This window comes from Numenius arquata, chromosome 1, assembly GCF_964106895.1.
Source record: "Numenius arquata chromosome 1, bNumArq3.hap1.1, whole genome shotgun sequence".
In the NCBI taxonomy this organism is placed as follows: Eukaryota; Metazoa; Chordata; class Aves; order Charadriiformes; family Scolopacidae; genus Numenius; species Numenius arquata.
In genome coordinates, this window is record NC_133576.1 from 10970983 (window position 1) to 10997958 (window position 26976).

Sequence of the window (26976 nt, forward strand, 5' to 3'; positions counted from 1 at the left end):
GTAGCTGCGCTTGCTTGTGTAATACAGTGTTGATATGAAGGGACAGAGCATTAAAATTAAAAATAAATTGAAACAGCAGGAGTAGATGTTTATAACTGTTTGAGAGGTAGACTCTACTGCTATAGTTTTTTTGCATACTGGGCTCCCCATTATAGCGTGGGTTTCTCATTCTGTCTGTGCGAGGCAGAAAAATAACTTCTGGGATTTTGTATATGTTCAGTATCCTCAAGGCATTTGAAGTGATGATCTAATGTATAGGCTGCTTAAATTAAAGCTGCTGGAGAAATAGATTCACCTCTGAAATGTCTAGTGTGAGAGCACCTAGTGTATTGTTATATAAGGGTGTATCTGTCTGTTTGTGCCTTTGCAGTGAACTGTGTCATTACTTTATACATCTCCAAAATACAGGGAAAATGCCCGGGTATTTCTCCCCACGGTTTCACTCCAGTTTGAGCAAAACTCTTTTCCAGTGTGAGACCAGGACAGGGCTTAGGCTTTAGCTCATAGTACCTGCACTGGTACTACATTATATTGCCAGCTCTTTGTGTGCAGTCAGGACACACTGACTGGAGCTGTATTTCTCTTACAGCTTAAGAGAAAGGCTTAAGCAAGGTGTCCTGCTACGGGACGTTACAAAGAAGCCCAGCAACACAGCTATCACTGGAAAGGGGATCACTGATTTCAGGGACGGTTGCAATGAACCTCTAAAAATGCTTCATTTGGACTCATGCGACTAACTCCTGAACTCCCTTTTTTATTCTGCGGTCATGGATTTTGTTCACTCATTAAATACAGCCCTGGAGAAAAGCTATAGAAGAAGCAGCACCCCCACACTGTAACTTTTTTAGAGTAAAACTGGGCCTGGAAGTGACAGCAGGACAGCAAAACCCTTTCTGTTGGAGGAGAAAAGAGTTTCTAGCTGACACAGATGAGGAAGTTCTGGCAACTGTTTCAATCACAGCGTCCTTGAAAATCTTTCCCTAACCCCAACAAAGCTTTAAAAAAATTATCAGTGCTTCTTTCCTTGGCTTCTCTCAGTCAGAACCTTGACATTGGATGTTCTTATCAGAAGCTGCTGCAAGTTAATTTTGTGCAGTTCATGCGTTTTGCAAGGAAAAATAACTGACCAAAGCCTGCTGCTGCAACCAGTGTTCTCTGAAATAGTCGTTCCTTTTTACTTTTAAAATGGAAATAAAATGCTTTGAAGAGGCATTATAAAAAAAGACAACACAACATAGCCTCCTAAACCAACTTGAGCAGGGATAGTGCTTTATATGAGAATATGTGTGCTGCATAGGGGACTGACTGTAGGGAGATTTATTGCTGTAGTGCTTTTGTCCTCTTAGCTACTGCTGGGCCAAATGCTTGGCATAGTTCGAGGGAATTTTCTACATTGCTACATAGCAGCCTTCATTTGACCTGCCACTTGTGAATGTCAGGGATCAGTCGGCAGCAGTTTGCTCTGTTCAAGCACGGACCCACTGGTGCTTCCTGCGATCTCAGCTAGAGACAACTTTTTCTCCCGCTCTTTCTTCTGGAAACTGCTCTATGGGATTGCTGGGTGGCACAACAGCTCCTCTGTGCTGCAAACAAGGCTGGCGCTGCTGTTCCTGGAAGGACACAGAGGCAAATGCTGGAATGCGCTGTGCGCCCCAGAACGGTATCAATGAGCAACGAGGCCAGAGCCCACCAGACCCCTGACCAACAGGAACAACTTGAAGAAATTCAGAGCTGTTGCATGGGTCTGGGATTTGCAGACTAAAACATGATTCAGCAACATCTAAGAAGTTTGTCAGCTCTGCATTCTGTGTCAAGGCATAGCCATTTTTTAACAATGTTGTCTTCTCCTCCTTGACTTTATCATAAAACAAGGCCTTCACGATATTTTGCTGATGTACACAGAGGTGGATGGCAAAATGGGTTGCATGTCTAAGAGTGTCATTTTAGAAAATCAGAGCTTGCAAATTTTGGCTTTTGTTGGAGAATTGCTATACATGGACTAAATTCATAACTTAGTACATATGCAATCCACTCTGTCCCATCACATCTGTGTCCCTAATCTGGTGGTTCAGGAGCAATGTTGATCCTCCAGCTTTACTGGTGGTTACCGTGACAGAGATACTTCGGGGCAATGGCGGGCTGCTGTTAAAAGAACACATTTTCTTAGTCTTGTCACAATGAGAAAAAGGGTTTGGGATGAAACGACAGCAAGAGAGAAACAGTGAAGGGAAAATTCCCAGTGACATTGAGAACAAACTGTATCATAATACTGGAGTGAATAAATGCAATAACATTGCAAAGCACAGAAGTTTTAGGTAAGATAAAATATTATGCTTTTACAGAGGGCAATGCTGTTTAGTTGTGCAATCAGGCAATAGAAACGATGCAGGATTAAGAAAGAAGGACAGATCCTTTTATCCAGAAAAGAAAACTGGTTTAGGAAAGGGATCTCTGGAGTCTGCCCTGTTGTCCAGATTGATGAGAGCTGAAGTAGTAAAAAGCAAAGGCAGGCTCGTTATTTAACTGGACCTTTTGCTGTCTAAACATAGAGCAATTGTGATCAAAAGGCGATAAAAAATTCATGTGCTTCTCGTGTTCTCGTATGTTTTTCTTACCATCATAAGCCCATAAGCTCAAAATGCCTACGTGCTGGCAGCTCTGCGAAAGAGGGTGTACTTTGAGATGTAGATTTACTCCAGGAAACCTCCCCTTCAAGGGGGGAGGCACTGTTCCCTCCTTGAAACATTTTCCTCTCTCTTCTGGTTACACATTGAGAAGAGGCAACAAAACTTAAATAATTAACTTTTGGACAGCTGTGCTGAATCAAACTCTGACTAAATACCATTTCTCACAGTGGGGAACAGTTTTAAGACGCTTTAACCACAGTATGAAGATAACCACCTTAAGAGGCCTCAATGTTTCTGTGTATTCAAACCTGAAAAAGAAAATATCTCCTATTTCAGTAGTATCAAAATTCTTTTGGTAGAAGGGAGAAAGTGATTGCAAACTTTCATTACATGATCTTCAAAATCAGAAAGACTTAATTGTAATATTCTTTGCTATATTAGACAGTACCGGTCAGGCAATTAGCTAGAAAAAAACGTTCAGTTTCATTTTCCCTGTAGTTCAGCAGAACTGTGTTTCCTAAACTGAAATTGATGAATAAATTATATATTTAAAGGCCATAGAACTTTTCACCATATGCCAAAGGAAAATGTTTATATTTGGATCCATTTTGTAGATAAACTACCCTTGTAAATAGTCTGATTCCCTGTCCCTGCTACATCCCCCAGGGATGTTGGGAGGCAGCAGGGTTTGATTAGTCCTTAACCCACATGTTTACAATCTCTTTGGGCACAGTTCTTTCAAAAGACTTGACCTTGCGTGAATTTGTATTGGAGATATTCAAAACAATCAAATACAGAAAGCAGGGCAGTGTGTAGACAAGGTGGCATGAGACTTTGGTACGCATTGGCAAAAGCTTAATCCAGATCCTAAAAAAACTTGAAAAAGTCTTGGAAAAGTTGTAGGATGGGCTTGTTCAATAGGCTGTCAGCCTGTTCAAATCCTGTGAGCTCCTATTTTAAGCTCACTCACGAAATAGGTTTCTTTTTCCTCAGAAAATGCTTTCTGAAGCATCTTTCACAGAGATATAGGTGCTGCCTCTGCAGCTCCATGGTGGCTGATCACAGCAATGCACCAGTACAGCAGAGTACAGATCTGATGTGTGGCTCTATGATTCTGTGATGTAACTCAACAATTTAGATTGAAAGTAGCCTCTGGAGGTCTCTGACCCACCTCTTCTCAAAGCAGCATCAGACTAGACAAGGTTGCTCAGGACCGTCTCCATATCTAAGGATGGAGATTTCGCAAACCCTCTGTTTGCAGTGTCTGACCACCCTCCTGATGATTTTTTTCCCACTAATCTTTAGCTGGAACTTTCCTCATTGTAACTTGTGTCCATTGCCTTTCACCCTTTTACTGTGCACATCCGAGAAGTTGGGCTGCATCTTCTCTCTTCCCTCCAACCAAGTGGTAAAAGATAACAATGAGATCCACCTTCCTCCTACCTTTAGACTTCTCAGGACTGAGCGCACCCAGTTGTCTCAGCCTCTTCTTGTACATCCTTGAAGTCCATCAAACTGTGCGATGTACTGATATTCCTCAGTCTTATCTGCTGAGCTGTCAGTCTACTGGCAAGGTTTATTATTACTGGAACGGAGAGGAAGGCCTCCATGTGAAGGCCTTTGGAAGATCACTGCAGACACTGTTATCTCTGTGAGAAATTCAGGTCTAAACAGAGTGAGCTAACAGGACTAGCTTCTCTATTCTGCCTCCTTAAGGCTGATTTAAAGTAGGGCTTATGCAGAAGGTCGCTTCTTGATAGCGTGACTCCTCCCATGCATGCCAGGGAAGTGGGCACTAGGGCATCTGCCAGTTGCCAAGCAGGCTGTCAAAGGGGGTCTGCACCTCTGCGAGCTGGCTTTTTGCCCCAGAGGTGGTACTCTGCCACAGGCAGTGGCTTGCCCTTGAAGCCTCACGTGAAGAGTGTCTTTATCATTTGCCCCCAGGATGCAGATGCCCGATTCTGTAGCAGTTCCCTTTTGGTACTGATCCCAGTGGCATGATACTTGCAGAAACCTGCCTGGTAGAATCTTCCCTTCCCCTTACTCCCAGGGGCATGCAGAACTAGCCAAGTGCACAGGCATTGCCTCCATTTTGGAATACATGCTGATCTGAAAGGGGAAAAAGGGCTAGGAGGATATACTGTATCATTGTATAGTTTGAAAAATCAGACAGAAAAATGTATGGCTGTAAAGGGCCAACAGCAAGAGACAGGACTGGAGAACAAGATATTTCAGCTGCGTGATGCTGCTTATTCCAAATGCCTGCAGTCCTGGGCTCCTACTGACCTTCATTTCACTTGCAAGGGCTCCACGTCTCTTCAAATCTGGCTGCAGGTGCACTGCACTAGACATCGGAGGTTGCAAATTAGTGGCCTCTGCAAACATTTCTGGTTTAAGACGTTTATGCTATCTTATACAACAAACCTATAGAACAGCTTGATCTAAGGCTGCAATTTGTTTGGCTACTTTTAGTAGGGCTCGCATGTCCTTCAGCTCCACTTGCCCTCCTACCCTCCATCCCCCAGCTTCAGTGCCATGGGAAAAACAGAGAAGGTGAGTTACAAGCTCTTTCTTCCCAAATCGTAAAATAAACCATTGTGCTTATTTTCATGATGTGGCATTGTCTTTCCTTTAAAACAGATTTCACTCTCATGGTACTCAACAATGGTGTAAATGAAGCCACCACAAGCCAGCTCAGCTCTGCAGACAATTTCCATCATGATTGTTTCAGCTCCAGCAGACGTCTCTGAGTTTCTTAAGATGGCTTTCCTTCTTGAAAGATTTCCTTTACAATTGTAACAATCACATTCTTTCCAGCAACTTGTTTTTGCTGGCTTTAAATGAAAGCTGGGACCCTGAAAGCTGGGACCTCTGAAATGAGAGGTTTTTCTGCTTCAGCAGAGCAGCCTTGAGCAGTACCCCTGCTCCAAGGAGCGCAGACTGCTGTGAGGAGGGGCATGAGCAGGCCAGCCATGCCATGCATGGAGCACCGAGAGAGTCTGACTGCAAGTGAAAAGTATTGAAGCAAAATGCAGGTGAGAAATGGATGATTTTTCAGTACAGTTGTACCAGCCTCTCAGCATCTACTTTCCCATGTCACAGCATCAGCTCCAGAAGACATTCAGGCACCACTCATGCACAGGTGCATTCAGGCATCTGCTCCCTCTCACTGCCTGCTAGTGGCAACAGAAGCAGCTGGCTGCCCCATGGAAAAGGATTAATGTCCTGAGTCATGAAAATGCTTCACTGCCTCAAGCTAGTCACTGGCAATGACTCATTTTTTGTGACTTTTTTTTTCCTCTTCCCTCCCCCACAGCTCCTAAAGCCTGATGTCCAGGTCTTCCACAGTATCCAGAAACAGATCTAACAAAAAACCAAATGCTTAGTGGGAAGGTTGCTGAGAGGTATCAGAGGCAGCATGCTGGAAATCCTGCTCCTCTCCAGAGCTTAGCCAGATGACTCAGGTCTGCCAGCAGGCACCTTCAGCCGCTGCCATTTGCATAAGCTGGAAGCCTCTCTTCTAGCAAGTTTAGGACCTAATGAGCATCATTTGGTTCTTCTAAGATATGTGCAAAGGAGGTGCTGCTGCTGCCCCCCTTTCCCTTGTACACCAGGAGCCAGTGGGCAATGTGCTCAGTGGGAACTGGTGGAGCACATCTTCTCCTCCTCAGAAAAACCAGCACCTATTCTCTGCCAAGATAGAGCTTTGACCAGAGAAGCTCATAGGTAGTTTCATGGGAGTAGAGCTGGCACTTTCTTGTTGAAACTTGGCCACGTAGTTCTCCAGATCCACCAAACTGGGTTAGGTAACCATGCGGCCCCGCACAGCAGCAACTCCTATAGCATTTTCCTACAAGTAATTACTGGGTGAAGTAATGACCTCACGTGCACACCTTTGCCCTCATACACAGGACAATCTCAATCACTAACCTACAAAGTGTCACTCTTCCCTGCCTGCAGCCCCTTCCTCTTGGTGCTTTTACTGAACAGTGCCAGAGCTCCAAGGGGGAGGGAGAGAGGCCCCACTTAGGGATGCCCATGCCTGGTGCCCAGAGCAGTGTGGTTTGCAGGAGCCCACCATCCAAGGTTGCCTTCTGCCAGGTATTCAAGGTACTCCATCCAGGCAGGAAGAATATCTGGCTTCTTGAGCCTAATTAACTTATGCAGGAGGGTGTGAGCTGCTCAGAGGAGGTGCAGTTGAACCACCTCTAGTACTTACATTTATGTCAAAGAACAGGGCAGGGGGAGACCATGTCTGGTTTTTTGGATCCTGCAGGGTGAGGAGCCAGCTGAGGATAGCAGTTCTGCATTCGGGTGTCTTTGCTCCAGCTCAGCCCTGCTTTGTATGACTCGGTGCTTCCCATTTTTGCAGAACCAGGGGATTAGCAGAAAGGAGAAAGAAGAAAATAGCTGTGAGTGTACAAGAAAGGGAGCCTTGTGTGCATGGGAAGACTGGGAAATGCCCAGCAAGTTGGAACTTCTTTGGCAGAAAATGTCATTTGGCATCCCATTGCTGCCCAGCATCCCTCAGCCATTTTGTGCTGCCCTAAAGTGCCATAAAAGCAGTGGCTGCGCCACTGAGTCTGACCTTAAAAGTTATTTATAAGGAAATTAGGTTAGGTGTCTTACTAGATATTTTTGAAATCACATTGCATTTTTAAAAAATAGGCACGTTAACAGTCCTAGTTTACCTAGCCTCATTTAAAAGGCCTGATTAAGCCCGAGTAGTTAAATCATTATACTCTTTATGGAGATTCAGCTTATTTCCAGTCACACTGGCCCAATTCCCCACTGGTTCACACCACATTTATAACAAAGACCAAAGGTGCACACGGGAGTTTTAACAATTTCAAATAGATGAATTCTGTTTACACCTTTACTTGAACAGCATTATATAAAGATTAAAAACAAAGTGTTGTTAAACTCCTCCTAGGGAGAATAGTTCAGAGTAAATATTCATGCTGCAGTCTATTGACACAGAAAAACCCCATCAGCTCCAAATAATACAACATCAACAGACGTCTGCCCTGCCTGCAGGACCTTATGTGCCCCCATCCTGCCTCACCTCTGCTCCCCACTAGCTCCCTCAACTCTGGGCAGCAGCAGGCTTCCTTTCCAGGTAGCAAGATGGCAGCTCCGGCATTCCCACCAATGGTCCATGACACCAGGAGGCTCATGTTAGTGAGCAATATACATAAAATATAGCCTAGATGAGGACCAAAATTTTTCTGAAGAAAAAAATAATGGGGAAAGGAGGCTGGTGTGGAACAGAGAGATGATGCAGGGAGATGGAATGAGGAAGAAAGAAAGAAAGAGAGAGAGGAAAAAAGGAAGGAAGGAAGCAAGGAAGGAAGGGAGGAAGGAAGGAAGAGCAAGCTCCTAGTTTTTACTAAGCACCCATCACTAGCGGGTGATGGCAGATGGGTGGCATGGCCATGGGTGTGCTTCATCATGGGGAGGCAAGACCCACGTCTTGCCAAACAACTTAGGAAGGATCGAGCAAGGGTTTATGCTACTCTATGCTGTCAGCAGGCTCACCACTGCCTCTGCACCATCTTCCAAAATCAAAGGCCATGTGCTGCTCGGGTGGTGGCAGCAGTTCCTTGCCTTTCTGTCAGCCTGCGCTGGCCACACTCATCCGAGGGCAGAGACCAGGGCACCAGGTGAGTTATATATATGCACTGCCATAGACTTTTGCTGCGCTCTGAGCATGTGTAGGTCCTGAGCACTGCTCGGATGAGTTTGCTGGGCAAATTAACTATGTAGTGAAGGAAGAGTCTCCGCAGGGAGCACAGGGTGGTGCTTTGGTTACTAGTGATTTCATTGCTCTGCATTTAGAAAAAGTAGGCAAGAACTGCCCCCACCTCCAAAAGGTAGCTGGGGTGCCTGTGAGCTGACGCATCTTGTTTCTGTATCTGCTGTGAATATACATCCAGGGAAGCCCAAGCTATGGAAGATATCAGCCACAACACTTACTGACCCGGAGCAAGAAAGTTGTGTAGCTTGAGCTGCAGTCAGACTTGGTAGGACAACCAAGTGGAAGAAGCAAGGGACATAGTTTTCTATGCCTGCCTGCCTGATGTAACGGAGCTTGGGAGTAAGGCCCAACACAGGTAATGCCACAGAACAGCCAGTTTAAAGTAAATGTATTTTAGCAAGTAACAATTACCCAAAGTGTTAAAGAACTAATTGGTTTCAATAAAAGCAGAGAACGGGCTTTGCTAATGTGGAGCTTTTCCTAATCTCCTCAGAAGTTTTCTGAAGGCCTTATCAACTGCTTATTGCACTTTCAATGTTTGCACCTCCTTTTTCTCTCTACAGTCTGGTTGGGACCTCAGTGTGAGCTGCCTCTGTTCGGTGGGTGTTGCAGGAGATTGTTCACAGCTTTGAGAACTGAACGAGGTGTCGGCCAATCTCTGAGATGCTGGCACAGCCTGAAATAAATAGAGAAATGAAACATGTTGGTAAGAGAGAAAGGAAGAATTACTTTACTGAGAGAGTGGTCAGGCACTGGAACAGCCTGCCCAGGGAGGTGGTTGAGTCACCATCCCTGGAAGTATTTAAGAAATGTGTAGATGTGCACTTCAGGGCATGCTCTAGTGGCCAAGATTGTAGGGGGGTTTTGTGCGTGTATGGTTGGACTCGGTGATCTCAGAGGTCCTTTCCAACCATGATGATTCTGTGATTCTGTGATTCTGTTTGTGGATGAAACCTGGAAGGCTCCCTCTCTGAATCACAGTCTAGTCTTGTATGAGCCATGTGGAGATAGGTTGGTACTTCAACAGCTCATTCACAGGAGCCCTACTCCTCAATGGCCTCTTCAGCCTTGAGTTTAGGCTCCGGGCTTCTTGCACAAGAAGACATAGAAACATGGAAAAAAAAAAAAGGATCCTTATAACAAGCTGAGCAGGGACGTATCTGATCCAGCCAGAAGTGAAAGGTGGACAGAAAAGACACAGTAATTGCCATGCGTCAAGTGACTGGAGGTGGAGACTTGCATTGCCATTTCATCTGGTCAAATCTGGGTGGAATTTCAGAGCTCTGCCAAAAAGGTCGCAAGCTGCTACTCTTGCTGAGTTCAGTGCCCTTTTGCATGTAACAAAGTGTGAGAGCCTTCTGAAAAAAAACAACTTGTAGGAATCCTTACTAGTTGAAAAAGTAATCCAAAAAACCAGCCTATTAGGAAATGCCCAACAGGATTTCAGTTCCAGTCTCCCAGTCAGCATTGCTGTCCAATTGAGTTCACGGTTGCTGGAGCATGAAAATCTTTAAAACATGATTTGAAGTGGGATAAGACCTTTTGCTGATGTCTGAATACTTCTGCACTGGATCTGCATGTCGTACTCGTTCATGTGTGAAACTGGAGTTTGCACTGGGCTGTGCAAATTTGCTGTTCAGTGAGGGGGGGTCAAACGTGGCAGCTACAAGTAGGAGCTGAAGTGGGAAATGCAGAATGAGGAGCAAGAGTAAAAGCTTGGAGGAGACATGGAGGCTCTTAAAACATGTGCGATGCAGAGATTGGAACCTGCACCAACAGACTGTATTCTCCAATACAGAGAGAAAAAGTCTGCATCCATTTTTTCCAAACTTTGCATGCAGCAAAAAAATTGGTTGCATTTTACCGTGGTAAACATTCAATTAGATACTGGAAAACATATGCTGCAATTCCCAGCAGAAGAGAAATTCCAAGTTTTGCTCAGCTCTACTTAGCAGTTTTGTATCTCTTTAATTGGGTCAGAAAGCCACTTTAACCTACTTCCTCCTTGCAGGCTTCATTGCTATGGCACCTGAAATGCCAAGTGGTTTCACAGGAAGAAAAGAATCACCTTAAATATAGCAACTAAAACCAGAAGAGCTCACATGGATTCCCTTTTTGTGACCCATCCATCAGACTTCTCATATTAGATGGCTCGCATGCAGAAACCTCTGTATCACCAATTACAAACGACCTGAAAAATGCTTACCAGCTAAGGCCATCGACAAGCGAAACTCATCCTGCAAAATTCTCAAAACATCCTGAAGACCTTCTTCACCCTGCTCCAACAAAGAAAGCAGTCAGCGTAAAAGGAGCACTGGCACAGAGCAAGGCTGCAGGATGCTTGCACTGTGAGAGCTGGGACAGTCCCTTAACTCCGTGCCAATTCCAGTCTCTCATACGGATGAATGATTAAAATGATATGATGGATGTGCTCAGTTCATCACAGATTAATTTAGATGCTTTTCCTTTTGTGATACATCTGAACAGGGAAAGAAAACAAAGCTGTTTTTCACTTCTGACATTTTCTAGCTGGTTTTTTTTCTTAGCTTTCAGTTAACCTCAACCAATGGGCTTGTTTTAAAATGTCAAGCTTTACAATGCTGACAGTATTTTATGAAGTAATGAGAGTTTTATATATGGTGCAGCTTTAAAAACTTTTGTTTACTGAGATACCAGACTAAATCTTTAAAAATAGTACACTGTGTGTTTTCCTCGGAGCAAGTGACACCAAGAAGTTCAAAATCCAATAAAATGTGCATATGATTTTGATCTTACTGTAAAGTATTAGATGATTTTTTCTTTTTTTTTTCTCTTAAATTTTATTTTTATTTCTTGCAATAAAGAATGCTTTGGGTGCAGACAATGTCAGTGTTTGTTCATGCCCTTCCTCTCTTGTATGCTAGGGTAATGATTGAGATACAGCTTTAGGAATACTCTATGGGATATAATACCAAAGCACAGTTGAACTCAAAAAAATCCAATCATCTCCTTTCTGTTTGCATTGCGGAATAAAAATGCAGGCAACTCACAGCAACACTCTTTTCATGTTAGACCCTTTTTCTCTCTTTACTGGCAACAGAAACAGTGCTGCCACCTCTTCCAGGTTTCTCAGAAGATTCAGGTGTTTTCTTGCCGAAAGTCTAGCTACAGGAATCCACAGCAATAACACCACTGGATAGCAGTCTCATTCAAAAGATAGGAAATGTTTGTAGACCATAAAAATATATTTTTTTTTGTTCTAGAGAAAAGCTTGAAAGCTCCAATCCAGAGGCTAAAAAGCAAAAATCTAGCAAAGCAAACAACTGGTATAATTACATTTTAATTTTAATTATATTACGTTAACCTTCTGCCTCAGAGGCCTAATTCATGACTGGCTCATAGAAATATGCTAGTTGTTAAGAAGCAACAAAGCTGGAACTGAGATAGTAGTGGCACACTCAGGCACCTACAGGACATGGTTGTGCTCAGTTTTGTCCGAAATGTTTTAGACACCAGTGGGATGGAGTTCTATATGTATTTCTGAAGAATTTATAACCTGGTATCAAAACTGTGTACTATTTCCAAGTAAGCTGACAGCAAATAAAATTGTCAGATTCATCTTTGCAGCAAATAAGCCTGCCTTCAATTTTCAAAAGCACTGATGGCCCAGAGTCCTATGGTATTTTAGCACCAAACTACAACACCACGAAGTCAGGTCCCACAATACAATTTTATCAGCTTCAAAGTCATATTTGAAATTGTAAAATTCAGTGGTATTTTTACGTCACAGAAAAAGTCTGATTTTGATTCAGTTTGGGGTGTTTCCACTTAAAATTCAGCAAAACAAAACAAACAAAAAAAATTAGGTAAGATTCTTCACTGCTGAAAACTGTCTCTATGACTTTTAAATAACAACAACAGAGTGTTGGAGAGTATGAGAAGTAAAAACACAAACTCAAAGCTCCTTACTCACCTTGTAAGCCAGACCCCATAAAGCTGGTCTTCCAATAAAGACGCATTTTGCTCCTAGTGCCAGTGCCTTTAATACGTCACTTCCTTTTCGTATTCCACCATCTAAATACACTTCGACTCTGCCTTTTACTGCTTCCACAACCTCAACCAGAGCATCAATCTGCAAAGAAGTAGCCATTCTTGAAGCTCACCTTGAAGTCAACTTTTGATTCCAAGAGAGAGAGAAGATATTCCAAAGAGACAGGAAGGAATGCAATGCTTTAATAACATACCTTCTTGAAATGAAATGGGACAATGCATCACACATAGCTCAGCACCAAAAGCTGCAGAATAAAGTGCAGCTCCCTTTTCTGTTTGCTAGATAGTTAATTCTATTTTCCAGTGCTTTGCTTATACTGATATTCTTTGCTAGCACTTCTGATAAGTGAAAAAGTAACATTTTCACTTGCTTTCTGAAAGGTTTTAAAAATAAATTTCAGTGGAAATAATTGTTGTTAATATCTTACTTTCATTTGAGACGATGATCAATGTTATAAATGTTTGTTAAAAAGGCTGATGTTAAACTTTTCCCTGCTACTGTCCAATTTGCCTAGACTTGCATTTCAACCTAGTCCTGGTGACCACCTGTCGAAAGCTTTCGCAGACCCTCTGAAACACCTGTGAAGGATTTCATTTGCTATGTAGTACAGGCAACCTATCATTTCTTCCAGGCTCAGTCTCCTGATTCACTAAGGTCTTTTCTGTAGAGCACAGTGCAGTGCCAGGCTGGTAGTGCATGGCAGTACCATGCAGAGATGCTGGCTCTGGTCCCAAAGGCAGTATAACCAGTGGCAGGACATTGCAGTAGACCTAATTAACTCTCCTTCACAGCAAACCCAAAGGTCTCTTTTTCTACAGTCTCTTATACTCTTTTGCCTTCTCTTCATCTTTTTTTAAGTAGAGCAGCTGTAACTAAGATTACTAAGTAGATTTTTCCAATTGTTTTTTTTTTTTTTTTTTCAGAATTTCAGACTGAAAACGTTCAGGCTGAAATTTTCCAGGAGTAGCTCAGCAAGAGCAGGGACAATAGCTTCTGCTGCCAGGCTTAGTAGCAGAGAATTAGCAGAGCTGAACTACGTATCTACTGGTTTGTCTGTGCATGTAAAGAAACTGTTAAGGTAGAAGAGCAGTTTAATGTGGACGCTATTTCCATTATTATGTTATTTAGCATTTAGATACATTTTTTCAATAATTATTGTCAGCCTCGACATACAATAGAAGAGAATTCCCTGGTGCCTATTTGCATTTTACAGAGGAAAACAGAGAAAAGAAAGTCCATAAGATCCTATGCAATACAGAACTGTAAAAGAAGAACAGTTTGAAAAACTGACAGAAGCCAAATTAAACCAGTGAAGTATACATATGTCCAAACAACCCACAATTTCTTTGTACAGATTAAAAAGTGGGGGAATTTTTCTCCAGATAAATTATCCTTTTTCTGGCTCATGAAAGTCAATAAATTCCCATTTAGTTTTGTGTCTGTAAATACGCAAGCAGACCTCTCACTAAATCTAGCTGCATTGTTTGTGCATGCTTTGGCAGATGTGAACAATGAGAATACATTATGCTCTCATTTGTACATTTTTGGTTCCAGAGCTTCATTTTATTTTTGCTGCAGTGCGCAAAGAGTACGTGTGCACTGCATCAGCTAATGAAGACATAGGCAGAAAATTTTTACTAGCTTAGGCCAGTAGTTTATTTGCAGTTACGTGGGTTCAGCGCTGCTTACAGAAAACCTCCCAAGAAGCTGAGAAAATACGTCAGTGGGTAGCCCATGCCAAGGCGTGCATCTTATCAGTTAAAAGCTAAAGGGCAACTACGCACATCCACAGCCATGCAACGAACTCACTAGTCCACAGGAAGCATATATACAAAGACGAGCATAGAGATATCCAGGCAAGTGCAAATTTGCATTCAGTAAACACTCATGGGACATCTGTCTTCCCACTTACAGTGGCAGGTCCTCCATCCAGTTGTCTTCCACCGTGATTGGACACAATAATTCCCTGAACTCCATGTCTCACTGCCAGCTCTGCATCTTCTTTCGTCAAGATGCCTTTGATGACGATGGGCAGGTGGGTCAGGCTCCGCAGCCAGTAGATATCATTCCAGGTGACTGAAGGATCCAAGCTGTTGGGTGGCAATCCGTACTCAGAACAGTCATCTCCCTACAGCCATAGGACAGAAGGAAACCTCATCTGAGCTATAACAATACAAAGCCTCCTTGAGGTCTTTCCCTGCTCTAGAACAGATTAATTAAACTTGCTAACAGATATGTTCATCAGGTCCGGAAACCATGTGCCTCTGGAGGAGAATAATTACAATGGGGATGGAGATCACTGTCTCTAAGGAAGCTGAACTGGCAGTTTGAAGCCAGAACCCAGGCTGGCAGGAGGTCAAGCCAGGACGCTGCAGAACCAGAAGGGGAGGAGATACGCCCTGGGTGCAGCAGATGCCAAAGCAGCAGTTACCCGGTGGTTTTATCTCATGTGGTACACACCAGCGCAGTGAATGAAAGGACAGGCTCATTTTACAAACCTCAGAGACTCCTTCCAAGTTCTTCAGTTTCATGTGGGGAGGAAGGCGGAAACCATTGCGGACATCATCGCGTCTTTTGCCCGTGTAGGGCAGATCCGCGGTGAGGACGAGGGCCTGGAAACCCAAGGCCTCCGCCCGTTGGACCAGCTGCTGGGAAACCGCCCTGTTGCGGTGGATGTAGAGCTGGAACCACCGGAGGCCGCCGGGGGCTGCCGCGGAGATCTCCTCCAGTGTGCAAGTGGAGTATGTGCTGGCGATGTAGCAGGTGTTCATTGCTTCAGCCGCTTCGGGAGGTATTGGAAAATAATCAGAATCAAGGTCATTTCAACGGTCCTGACAGACACCAGGCACAAAAGTTTTTTTATATACAGTTTGCAGAGAACACCTGAACTCATTTTACTTATATCCTACCAAACACAGCGCTCTACCAATTGACAAATATGTCCTCAGGGTTAAAAATGGCTTTATTTACCTTGCACTGTTGTAGGGTCATGGTTAAGAAAGCAGCAAAAAGAGAGGCAATTAACCAACTGGTACTTTCATTTTGCTACCATTTTTTTTTAAAAAGCAGGAAATTTATGACTGTGTCCTTGCAGGAGTACACTGTCAAATGCCCTACATTTGTCTACACAGAAACACACACAAAGGTCAGCTCTCCAAACCCACCATAAGATTTGAGGAGAGAGGTTTTGCTTTTCTCCAAGGCAAACACTGTTCTTCCCAGTAACAAGGAATTTACAGGCTGAGTCCCATCCACCGCTTTTATGCCCTATCTAGAGCCCACAGCACTGAAGACCTGTGTGGTCCTTGGTGTACACCAGAAGTGTGTCTGTCTAAAGTTTGCAGCAGCCCCCCCAGGGCTGATCTCATAATAGTGGTAGCTGGAGAAGCACAGCAATGTCTATAAGGCTTCCCACGCACTCTGTATCACCAGACCCAAGTGGGTCATCCACAAAAAGGGGTGTCAGAAAGTGGGAAAGGAGTTTGCCTCTTCAAGCCTGAAGATTTTGCTCAGTCACACTTCAAGTCATCCTAACAGTTTCTTGTGGTTTTCCTGCAAGTCTCTTTTTGTTACAGAGCAACAGAGCAGAAGAGTACCTCTGGCTGTGCTTTTCTCTCCATCAGGCCATGCTAGCTGGTGGAAGCCAGTAGGGGCAATTCCTACAGGAAAGCTGATTTCAGTCCCCAGGATCTTAGTCCTAATGTCCATCATGGACACATCCCGCAGCATACGTGGCCGGAAACGAATTCTGTAAGGCAATAAAACCCCTTCAGGATGGTAGCTGCCTGGTGGCTTTTTCTGAAGTTTCATGGAAACCACGTCTTCACTTACCTATTGCAATGCAGGAATCTGAGCCAGTAAGTAAACCAGCATATAATAGGATTTTTGTCCTTTCTAGCTTTTAGAGGTCAATTCAGCCAGCAGTTCAATCACTTCTACTTTTCATTAATCTCATACTCCTGCTCACTGGCCACAATACATCATTTCTGCATTTCCCACTTCAGCTCACCATCTCTTGTTCTCCCACTGTTGATCCCACAGATTCCTTCTACTTGCAGCCCAGTCCCAGGTTGCTGCCTTCCACTCCACCATTTGTGAGTCTGTCTTCACTGTACATCGTGCCTGCCCTGGCTGTCTGCAGCATGTTCCCCAAATCCCACACTACTTACACATAGGCTTCCTGCTGGTCACCACATGCTCCCCATCACATCTCATTCTATTATAGCCACTCATCCCTTTTCCTGTCATACCATACCACACCACACTACACCATATCATGGTATGGTAATACCACTTGCCTGAACCCCCAGCATCCCTTATGCCTCATAAAATCTGTGTCATGTTAGGCTAGCATCAGAGCACACAGCACATGTCATTCATGTAAGTGCATTTTGCTTGGGGACCACCTAAAAAGGGCAAGGTGTAAGGAGTATTTGCTTGTGAAGTCCAAACACTTGCAAAAAAACATAGTTTAAAATCTTCCAGTACAACACCCCTTATTTGCTCCTTACATTACCTTTTATATGCCAGGATGTTTTCATCTCGAGTGCTACAGTCATCTGCTCCAGCTGCAAAAAAATCCCAAGCAAACTTGGGTAAATACTTTTTAGCATAAGCTTCGAAGTCTGAAAGACACACCATAGCCATTGCTGAGAGAGGCTCTGGGAACCCTGAAGAAAAGAATAACATGGAGAAGAAATTAAATCCCTGAACTCTCATTCTCTCTTCCAGGGATTCTAATGTCACTTAAGGCAAAACTTGGACCCATCTGTCTTGTAAAGAGTGGCTGAGAGGTTGTCCCAGTCTGTCTTGCCATTTATCCTCTCTCCTTGTATGAGGAAAACTTGCAGCCATAAGAACAGGAAGAAGCTTGCATCTCTGTGCCTCTCTTTATTCTGTCTTAAACACAAGCCTGAAGAGGACATTTTAGGTCCTCTGCTATTTTAGGACAGAGCAATTGTGTAATTCTGTCATAAATACCATCTTAAAACTAGCTGGGTTTTTTGTTCCAGTAATTCTCCTCAAAGTTTGTCCCAAAACATCATTTGCTGGATTAGCCCTTAGGATGGCTCCCCGACTGAACAATTAGTTACTGAGCGCAGTGACTAAATTCAAGCTTATAAAATCTGGAAGCAAATAAACACGGAGTCTACATCTAACCTGCTCCAGCATGAACGCATTGTAAAACTATGTCCAGACTCTGAGTGCAAGCCACTGTCAAGGCCAGCACTGCAGAAAAACAAAGTATTTTCAACAGATCTTCCTGTCATTTTTGTAACAAACATCTGGGCATTTGCTGTTGCTGCAGCACTGATACATGCTAAAAAAGGAGGATACAAAATTTGGGCAAACTACGAGAAAACACTGGCAAAAAGCAAATTCCACAAAGTGAAACATGATTCTAAGAGCTACCCTCAATCTTTCAGGGAACAGAAGTGACGTTGTGTGACCCAGATATCTAATCAAACCAACATAAATGCTGCCTAGCAAATGTCTGCACTTACATGCTTTTGAACCAGCCAGGACTAAAAACTATGCAAATTAACATTTTAGCAAACCATGCGTGTGCAAGGTGAAACCCCTCCCGGACCAACAATGGGACTGGGACCTAACATCTTGCACAAGGAAACATGTACAAAACACAGACAAAATCAATTTGCTAAATCGTTTGTTACAATTACTTCCACAGCTCTGATTATAGTAGGCATTTTGCAAGGTAAATGAAAACACAAACTTTTAAACCAGCTGTGGTTTGGGTCTAAGTTTTCTAAAAATGTACGGGAAGAAGCAAATATCCTAGTTTTCAGGATTAGCCTCCTGCAGCAGATTAGCAGAGGTTGCAAGCTTCACCAAAACCAGTCCCGCGTCCGATGTACGCTTCTGACAGAGATAAACACCCAGGTTATGTACACAGATCCAGCCTGTCAAACTGCAGACACGGACATATCTCACTGACTGAGGGGCCCACGTATGCGCTTGAAAATTAGGACTCACAGTTCTCTGCTAGGAAAGAGCCCAAGATGAGGGACTCCTTGGAAGATGAAGAAGAAATGTGACTGATTTCTTCAGTATTGTTTTGTCTCCTCTGACAGCCAGAGTGAAAACTATCCCAAGCTCTCTCTCTATGCCTTCAAGACATCAAGCACTGCTGTTAGCACAGATCTTCATATATTATACATTGTGATAAACCGCAAACTGCTTATCATGACTTCTGCTTCTCCAACTGTTAGAAAGGCCAAAGCGAGAACCAAAACATAAACCAAGTCCTCTCATGACAAAATAAATGGAAATTTTAAACAACCCAGGCCAGTTCCTCATTGTCTCCCAATTCAGACCTCAGTTCAGACTTACTTTGAGTTTCAGGGAAAGCTGCAGGAGGTGAGATCCTCTCCTTTAAATTCACCTGCAAACAGGATGTGAAAGAGGTCTTTGCACTGAGTAGCTGCTCTTTTTTCTGGAGTCAATAAGCAACTACCAGAGATTAAAGCTCAATCCTGCAGTAAACTTTGTACTGTTTGTGTAACAGTAACTTTGTTTTGCTATCAGGTGATTAGAAGGTCCTTCCAAAAGACATGCATCACCTTGTCAGCATCACGATTGCTTGGGACACAGCATGGGAGCTGTGCTCTTCAGCAGTGGCCGAAGGCTGTGTATTCATTTAGGGAAGTAATGGTAATTCGGGGGATTTGACTGAATCTCTAAACTGTTGGTAACTTGCTGCTGAATGTGCTGCAAATTCCACCAAAATGATGAACCACAGACAGTGTGATTTGTTACAGCCCAAAGCTACAGAGCCTTGAATCTTTACCACCACACGTGGGAGATGGTTTTTTCCTTCCTATCACATATGAACAAGTAAAGGACCTTTGGTCTTCTGCCATTTTTAGAAGGCTACGAGTGCTCTCATGATCTGGTTGCTCTCCCACTGGGCTTGCAGATTCCCTCCTCTGGTTCCCCACCCAGCCTTCTCCCAGAAGGACCATGGGTCCTCTCCCTTTCCTGTGCTTAGAGCTGGTGAGAGTTCTCTATGCTTCCCTCTTTTTCCCCTGCTAAGCATTACAAACCAGGACTGAGGTGGCAACAGATTTATGATATTGACTTAAATTTGTGAGATATGAAAAGTAAACACTGGACAGTTTAATTTGTCCTTTGGTTTTTTTAAGCCTTTAGGGTTCATGTTTTCAATTTGTCCATGCAAGCAAGAGAGCTTGAAACTTTGATTTTTACCAACTAAAAATTGAGCTATTTTTCTCACCAACGTGTGGTACCAGGTGCAGAGGGTGAGGCAGAAACGTGCAGCTGGGGCAGTGAGTGAGCCAAAGGACTGGGGAAGAGCTGGAAGCTGAACAGAGCTGCAGCCTCAGGACCTGGTGTCCAAGAGTCTGGTCTGATCCAGGACTGCAGACCTGAAGTTTCTGACAGCAGAAATCCTAGGTCACTGACACCTTCTTTTCAGTTGTAGTGAACATCTGTTCTTCTCTTAAATGTATTCATGAGACTCTGCCCAAACTCTACCAGGAATGATCATCTATACCATCATCTTTTGAAACTTTTTTAAATTCAGCCTTCAGAGCTTGTTACCTGCAGATAGCACTGTGAAGCTTCTGGCATCTGGCTATGGATACACGTGTCACCAGTGGGACAAGGTGTGTATGCTTAGCAAGTGTGCCCGTGGGCTCCTTGGTTTGCTTTCCTGCCCAGGAACAAGCCGCGCAGCAGCCAGCCTTCAGATCACTTCTGAAGAGAAGATTGAAGTGCCATCTCTCTCTGCACACAACGGAGTGCATCCCTGGGAAGGGAAGGAAAATCCTGTGCTCATTATCCCTCCACTAGGTGTCAGCTTTGGGTCATATATATCAATCTATGTTAGTAATAGCAACACCAAAAAAAATCAGTCCTTGGTGGACTGCCAGGCACTGTGGCCTTAAAACTGATATGATCGCAAGAGTGCCTGCTAATATGTTTGGAAATCTTCATTCCCTGTGTTTTATTCTTAACATTTTCTGGTGCACAGCATAGCAATAAATGTAGCTACATCTGGTCTGGCCTGATCTTCGTTTCAGCCTACAACTTACATGCAGGGTTGTCTGTCATATTTCTCATTATGCTGATCTCAGTACTCCCCTACTTTAGGGATGCACATTGCAGCCAACTCACCAAACCATAAAGTTTATGGTTTCATGGTTATCATAATTTTACATGAATTAGAAATACCCTGTCACTACTGTATTTTGGATCAGGAGAGAGGAAAAATCTCTGCTTTTGTGCTGTGGCTTTTAAGAGTATGTACTCTGCATCTAGATATATTGTCTTCCTTCAGCAATGGACTCAATTCAAAGTAGCAATGACTTCTTATCCCGTGAGTAGGTTTTTTTTCTGATACGAGTTAGACTTCTGATTTAGCTGTGAAGCCCCGAAGTTCTAAGGAAATTGAAGTTTGATGGAAAGATAATACTTAAAGCCCCTGCTACCTGAAAAAAGTAGACAAGTTTTAAAGTTCTGTAGCTCTTTCACTGGAGTACAATAAAAGACTTAAAAAGACTCTCTAAAAACTTTGCTGGAAGAAAATAATATAGGAAATAATCACACATCTGGTCCAGCCTTGCAGGTAGAGTGTCAAGCAGCCAACACACAAAGCCTGATTTTTGCACAGATCTGCACAGCTGGGGTTTTGCAGTTGCTTACTTTTCAATACTAACATAGTCAAAGGCTCGTGAGTCCAAACACAAAGATCCTGTGTAAATCTGTGCTCAAGTTCCTATTACAATCATGATGCTCGTTACTCCAGTTGCTTATATTTGTTTGCTTTTCACAGATGGCAAATCGCCATGGGTCAAGCTGACATCTATCTCACTGCTGCATCCACTAGTGGTGGGTTCAGCCTGGGACTTTACAACACTCCAGTGAAGAATCTGGTGAACTCCAAGCAATGTAAATAACTCAGATCACATAACAGTTTGCGTACAGTCACTAGTGCTTTTCCTTATCAGATGTCTTTCTTGGGCATAGGCCCCATGTTTGGAAGGAAAATGCTTTTTCCTTGCATGTCAGTCATGCAAGAAAGTTTTCCCAAAATTAAATATTTAAGTAGCCATCCCTCTATTATAGGTGGAGATGGCAACAAATCTTGTATTTAACATTGCCTAACACTTTCAATTATAAGATCCAGTTTTCAGATGCTTTTAATTTTGTCATATTTTAATCATTCTAGGCTGAAATTTTCCATCCTTGGTCTCTGCGTTGGGCTGAATTTTTTTGGGAACATTTCACTGAAAGCTGGTCAGCAACTTCCAAGAATGAGGTTAGCGAAAACTATGGTGGTTGGCCCATGCTGAAAATGTCTTACAGTGGTTTCACTGCAGTTCAGTGCTTTATGAAGGGGCTTGAAATTAGCAGGGGCTGATCCCTGGGGGCATCAGCCTGTACTTGCTGGCCATATGAAAATCCATCCAGATCTGACCTAGCTGTAAATCACTGCTCTGTACTTGCACATGCTCAGCAGAGCTTGTCTGAATTCCAGATGTTAGCTTTACTAAAGACCTGCCTAGTGCAGAGCACGCTTCTGCCCATGGCCAAAGGAACTCAGAGCAGAGGGCAGAGGGAGACACCTGGCTACCCCTGACTCTCCTGCCCCCCTGCCACCTGTGCTTGGATTCAGCCTTAAATAAGCCTGGAGGGGAAAAGAAAGAGTAAAATAATGGCTCAAAAGAGGAGCTGCAGGACAGTACCTAGGGACAGGCAGGGTGGGAAGGGGCAGAGACAACAAGGTCAGAGACAGAACAGATGGGACTAAAACAGAACAGGGGCATGCCAGGATGACAGGACTTCAGGGGTCTAGAAGAATCAAGAGAAGGGGACAAATTTGGGGAAGAGGCAGAAGAGGACAGTCTGCGACACACTAGACAGAAAGAGTTCTAGGAGACTACCAAATATTTGGCTGTTCTTTCTGTAACCACCTCTGTCTCCAAAACCCAGAAGAGAGCTTGATTTATTCTTAGCATTGCTCTGTGGAACAACAAATAGCTACAGATCCCTTTGGGAAAATGTGTCTCATCTACCCCCAGTGTTAGATTCTCAAAAAGGAAAAGTGTTTCCCGCTAGCGGATGACGCCATTAGCTCATGTGGCAGGGCTCTGTGCTGTGTGTCTGGAGGTCCAACCACATAAAGTCTCACATCTCCCCTGTACAGTCACATGGGGTAAAATGTCTTTTCTGAGCCTTTATTTCTGGCTTACCTAATGTGCCCATACATCACCTAACTATGAGTTTTCCCATAAGGGAGCTGCATCTCACTTTGACATCTGCATCAGCATTAGAGAAAGGGTCTGAAGCAGATGAGGTTTAACTAGGATGCACTGGGGAGCACCCAGCAAAGCAAAGATGTGCTAAACCAGTGACAACAGGGCACAGTGAAATCACAGGACACAAAAGCAGACTGGGTCTGAAAAGAAACACTGGGGCTGGTAGTCCACAGCCAGTTAATTGCTAGTAAAGCCATGTCGGCACAGCCTCCTTGCTTCCACTCTGTGAGCACTCAGAGCTGTTCTTGGGATTATCGGCACACTGGTCCTGACCTCTGTGCTCTGTGCCCTTGGATGTAAAATAGAGATGACTTTGTTACTATGTACAGCACTGGTTCAGGACCATTCTTTTTTGGCTGGGCTCTGCAAGAGATAGCAGACTTAGATTGCCTGAAATAAGGCAATCCAAATTCATGGACATGTTGGGAAAACTGTTCCTCATGGGGTCCTATCCCAGTTGCCTCATGCTGCCACTGTGACCCTGTACATGCAATCTCATCCTTTTACTCTAGAAAGTTCAGGCCAGAAAAACAATGATCTTCTTCCCTTGCAAGGTGCAGGGGTCCCTTCTGTCCTCTCACAAGGGGAAGAGAATCAAGCACAGTGGACTTTCCAAATCACAGCCTGGATTTCCAATTTGATCCCTACCGAAGCCACAGCAGGACGTTTCAGCTGTCAGCTCCTTTGGCGTAGGAAGTGTACCTCTCTCCCACACCACATCTGTCTTAGCCTCCCTGCAGGTGGCAGCTCATAGCTGGTGCACAATGTATTCTGCCATCCATCGGTCTGAATCTTCCTACATCTCTAGAGTCTCTCAGTAACCTGTATTTTTGTGGTATCCTTTCTTTTATTTCATCCTTACTCTTTTTCTTCATTCCTCCTTCCCTCCCTACCCCCCTCTATCCACCCCAAAATAAAAAAACCCACAATAAAACCCAACCTGAAAAAAAAACCAACAAACAGGAGAAACCAGGAGCATGCTTCTCAGTCCTACTGTGGAAGTCTGTTCCCTTGCATGTCTTCAGGTGAGGGAAGTCTGGAGCGCTTTGTGACACTGAAGAGAGATGATGCAGTCTTTTCACCACATTACCCCTCTTCATAAAGGTACTGAAGCCACAGACTCTGACAAGCTTCTTCACCAGCAATACTGGAATCAAGCCAATAGGGAGGGAGGAAAGATCACATCAGGGTTTGATGTAGGAGACTCATTTACTGTCATGGGCTGGAGGTACCAGAGAGGGGCTGCACAAGTAGGGTCACAAACTGAACATACAACCATAATAAAAAGGTATTTCAGAGAGCAGTTCCAGAGTCATTTAATTATTGCTGGGAAATGCTGGAGGAAGGAGGACTATGACTGTCTGTTTTCAGTATGAAAACACAGAGCACTCACATCAGACATATCTAAGACCAGTGTAAAACAAATAACTGCACAAATAAGTACAACCTGTCCTATGGATGCAAAATAGGGGTAAGAGTGTGAAGTGAATGAGGAAAGAGTTAGGGAAGAAGGGCTGCAGATGCTGTGTTTCCCAGAATACACTTGGGTCCTCACTAGTTGCTGCCAAAGCTGCCTCCAAAGACACTGAGCTCATACAAGGTGGAGCAGGTGAGGAGCTCAAACATGACTCAGCTTTGAGTCTTCCCTTTGACTTAGATGGGCTGCTGTCCCTCTTAGAGCCAGGGAGTCAGAGGCAGCTGGGTATGACATTGATCATGATACACCCTTATGTAGAGTTGGCTACAGATTATTTTGTCCATAACCTTATTTGGCCTAATAGGCTAACAAGGCTTGTGTAGACATCCAGTCTTTCTCTTCCTTCTTGCTTTTCAAAGTACCACGGTACTGGCAGTGAAAGAAGTAGCTCACTCAAATCCACAATGCAGAATGAAAACAGAAAAAAGAGGTACCTGGGAGCTGTACCCACATGAGATGAAGAGAACTTTGGGCTTGATGTCTCACTTCCATTTTATAAGCTGGGCAAAGTTCTGGCAACTTTCATCTGCAGTGGGAGGGATGCTGCTGTCTGACCACGATTCGAGAATCAGTGAGGACTAAGTCTTTATCTGCCACTGCATGACTACCATAAGATGAATACAAAAGTATTGCTGAGAGGAGGTCAGAGAGGCTGTCTAGTCCTCTCCTCTTTCCTCTTCCTGAAATCAGAATCAGCTATACCTGTGCCTGTCTCTACTCATGGAGATTCCACATCCTCCAAAGAAGACCAGTTTCATTGATTTATTGCCCTCAACACAAGGAAAATTTACAGGTGTTTCACCTGGATCTCTCGTCCCATAATTTAAGCTATTATCGACCTGTAGTGGACATGGAAAAGGACTCATTCCCGTTCTCTTTATGTCTGTCTTCAAAATATTTAAAGAACATTTCTGAGCCACCCCCTCTACTGTCTCTTTTCTAAATCAAATGCAAATTCCTTCGGTCTTTCCTCACAAGCCATGTTTTTTGGACTTCTGGTCATCCCCAGTTCTCTCCTTTGACTCTCCAGCTGTTCCACATTCTCCCTTAATTAAAGCACCAGAAATTGGACATGATCCTCCAGCTGAGTCCTCTCCTGCTCTTATCTGGAACAAAGCAGAAAGAATTTGCCAATACTTCTGTTTATTCAGCTGTGATGATAGAAGAGTATTTTTGTGTTCATTACTCAGCAGTATGTTCCTTACTCATTTCTTCAGATGTGCCATTCTACCCTGAGATAAAGAAAGGAGCCAAACCCTTTTGTTCATCTCTTCCAGATGGAGAAGTATTCTCATCTCTTTTCCAACCAGGACAAGAATCAGGCTAAGGATAATAGAAGTCTCAAACCCGAGAGATCAACCGCCTAAGCAAAGAATTCTAATTTTTTGCTAAAAATATTGAGAGGAAATAGAAGTCATAAAAAGGCTCCATTCCACACAACAGAGACACCCCAATACATCCAAGATGTCTCCTCAGAGAAATAGAGGCAGAGAAAACCTGATATGATGTATGATATAAAGGAGGCCTTTGAACAACATTGTCAAGAACAATCTGTATCCTGAAACATCCACCTCAGCCTTGAGATTTCATAGTGATAGAAGGGCAGAAAATAAAGGAGATTTTCATGCCTCTCAGTCTGAAGGAGAATGAGGACTCGGAAGTACAACTGAGGGGCTCCTTTTAGCTTTGAGACTAAACTATGTGTATAAGCCAAGACTCTGGAGTCCCACAACTGATGTCTTTGCAAAAGTAAAACCACACTGGTGCTTTGGAAGTTGACTTGTCTATTATTGTTAATGTCTAGACTCCCAGTACAGCTTGAGTCCTCTTATGAAAGCATAGGATCTGCTCTCATGAGAACACAGAGTGGAGTCAAGGTGCTTGCCCTGGTCCCAACGATCCCAAGGTTGATCCACTTCAGAGATAGTCCTCTGGCTGATACTAACTAAATCTAACGGTTTAAGTGTAACTAAGACAGCAGGGGAGCAGCTGAGCTGAGGCAGCATGTCCCTGTTTACCCATTGATCTGCAGCAACCTTTCACTGAGAGGTTTCTCTGTCTTGCAGCAGCATTGTATGCAGTTTTCAGCTTGGGACGTACTACAGCCTCCATATTCCTTCCTGCAGTGCTGCTTTCTAGCTCATGCATATCTGATGGCTGATAGCTAAAGGCAGATGGTTTTTGTCCTAATAAAACTGCATTCCAGCTTTTCCAAACTATTTCTCCAGTTTATCAAGGTCATCTAAATTAATTGCAGCCCCACGCAATTCAATGTAATATGGAAATATAATAAATATATTCTCTATTCTGTCACCAAATTGATTAATTAAAAAGTTAGCAATAGAGACCTCAGTCAACATATACTTCCAGACTACCGATGAACTAACAAGAACTAATCTCTGAATATACTTTTCAACCAACCTGCTAAAAATTGTACATAGCCAATGTGTTCTTAGCTTGCTTCTTAGACAATGTTCAAAGCCTTACTAAAGTTAAGATACATCCTTCTGATTTTCTTGCCTATCCAAGTCCTGTCACAGAAGCATATTAGATTGGTTTTGTATGATTTGTCCTTGATAAACCCATACTGGTTGCCACTCACCTTGTAGTTAACTTCTGGAGGCTCAACCATTGCTTCCCCTGCCCCCTCATTATTTAAAAAAATAGTAAGAGGCAGCACATTTATCTCTGTACTCCATGATTCCTCAAAGATAACAGCTAATAGTTCTGGCATTGCTTCAGACAGTCCTCCCAGTATTCTAGCAGGAATTTCATCAAGTCCA

At 43.5% G+C, this 26976-nt stretch overlaps 1 protein-coding gene across 2 annotated transcripts; it reads right to left on the minus strand.

Annotated features, from left to right (window-relative positions):
• Positions 1-8756: 8756 nt before the first annotated feature.
• HAO2 (hydroxyacid oxidase 2) lies at positions 8757-17312 on the minus strand. 2 transcript variants are annotated; one of them, XM_074151326.1, is made up of 7 exons: positions 16932-17312; positions 16012-16163; positions 14914-15197; positions 14328-14543; positions 12338-12496; positions 10592-10661; positions 8757-9061 (listed from the first exon to the last, which is right to left on the minus strand). In XM_074151326.1, exons 1-7 carry the CDS (start codon positions 17132-17134, stop codon positions 9006-9008), a joined length of 1140 nt encoding a protein of 379 aa, XP_074007427.1. In that variant the 5' UTR covers positions 17135-17312; the 3' UTR covers positions 8757-9005. The 2 variants fall into 2 exon arrangements, with proteins under 2 accessions (XP_074007427.1, XP_074007435.1); XM_074151334.1 differs by lacking the exon at positions 14328-14543 and having other exon boundaries at positions 9006-9061; positions 16932-17062.
• Between the last annotated feature and the right edge of the window lie 9664 nt (positions 17313-26976).

Coding starts and splice junctions, on each gene's coding strand:
- HAO2 (XM_074151326.1), bottom strand. CDS start 17,134: ATGAGAGTTCAGGGATTTAATTTCTTCTCCATGTTATTCTTTTCTTCA. Junction 15,198..16,011: donor AGAGAAAAGCACAGCCAGAG/GTACTCTTCTGC, acceptor TACCTCCCGAAG/CGGCTGAAGCAATGAACACC. Junction 12,497..14,327: donor TGGATGGAGGACCTGCCACT/GTAAGTGGGAAG, acceptor ACTTCTTTGCAG/ATTGATGCTCTGGTTGAGGT.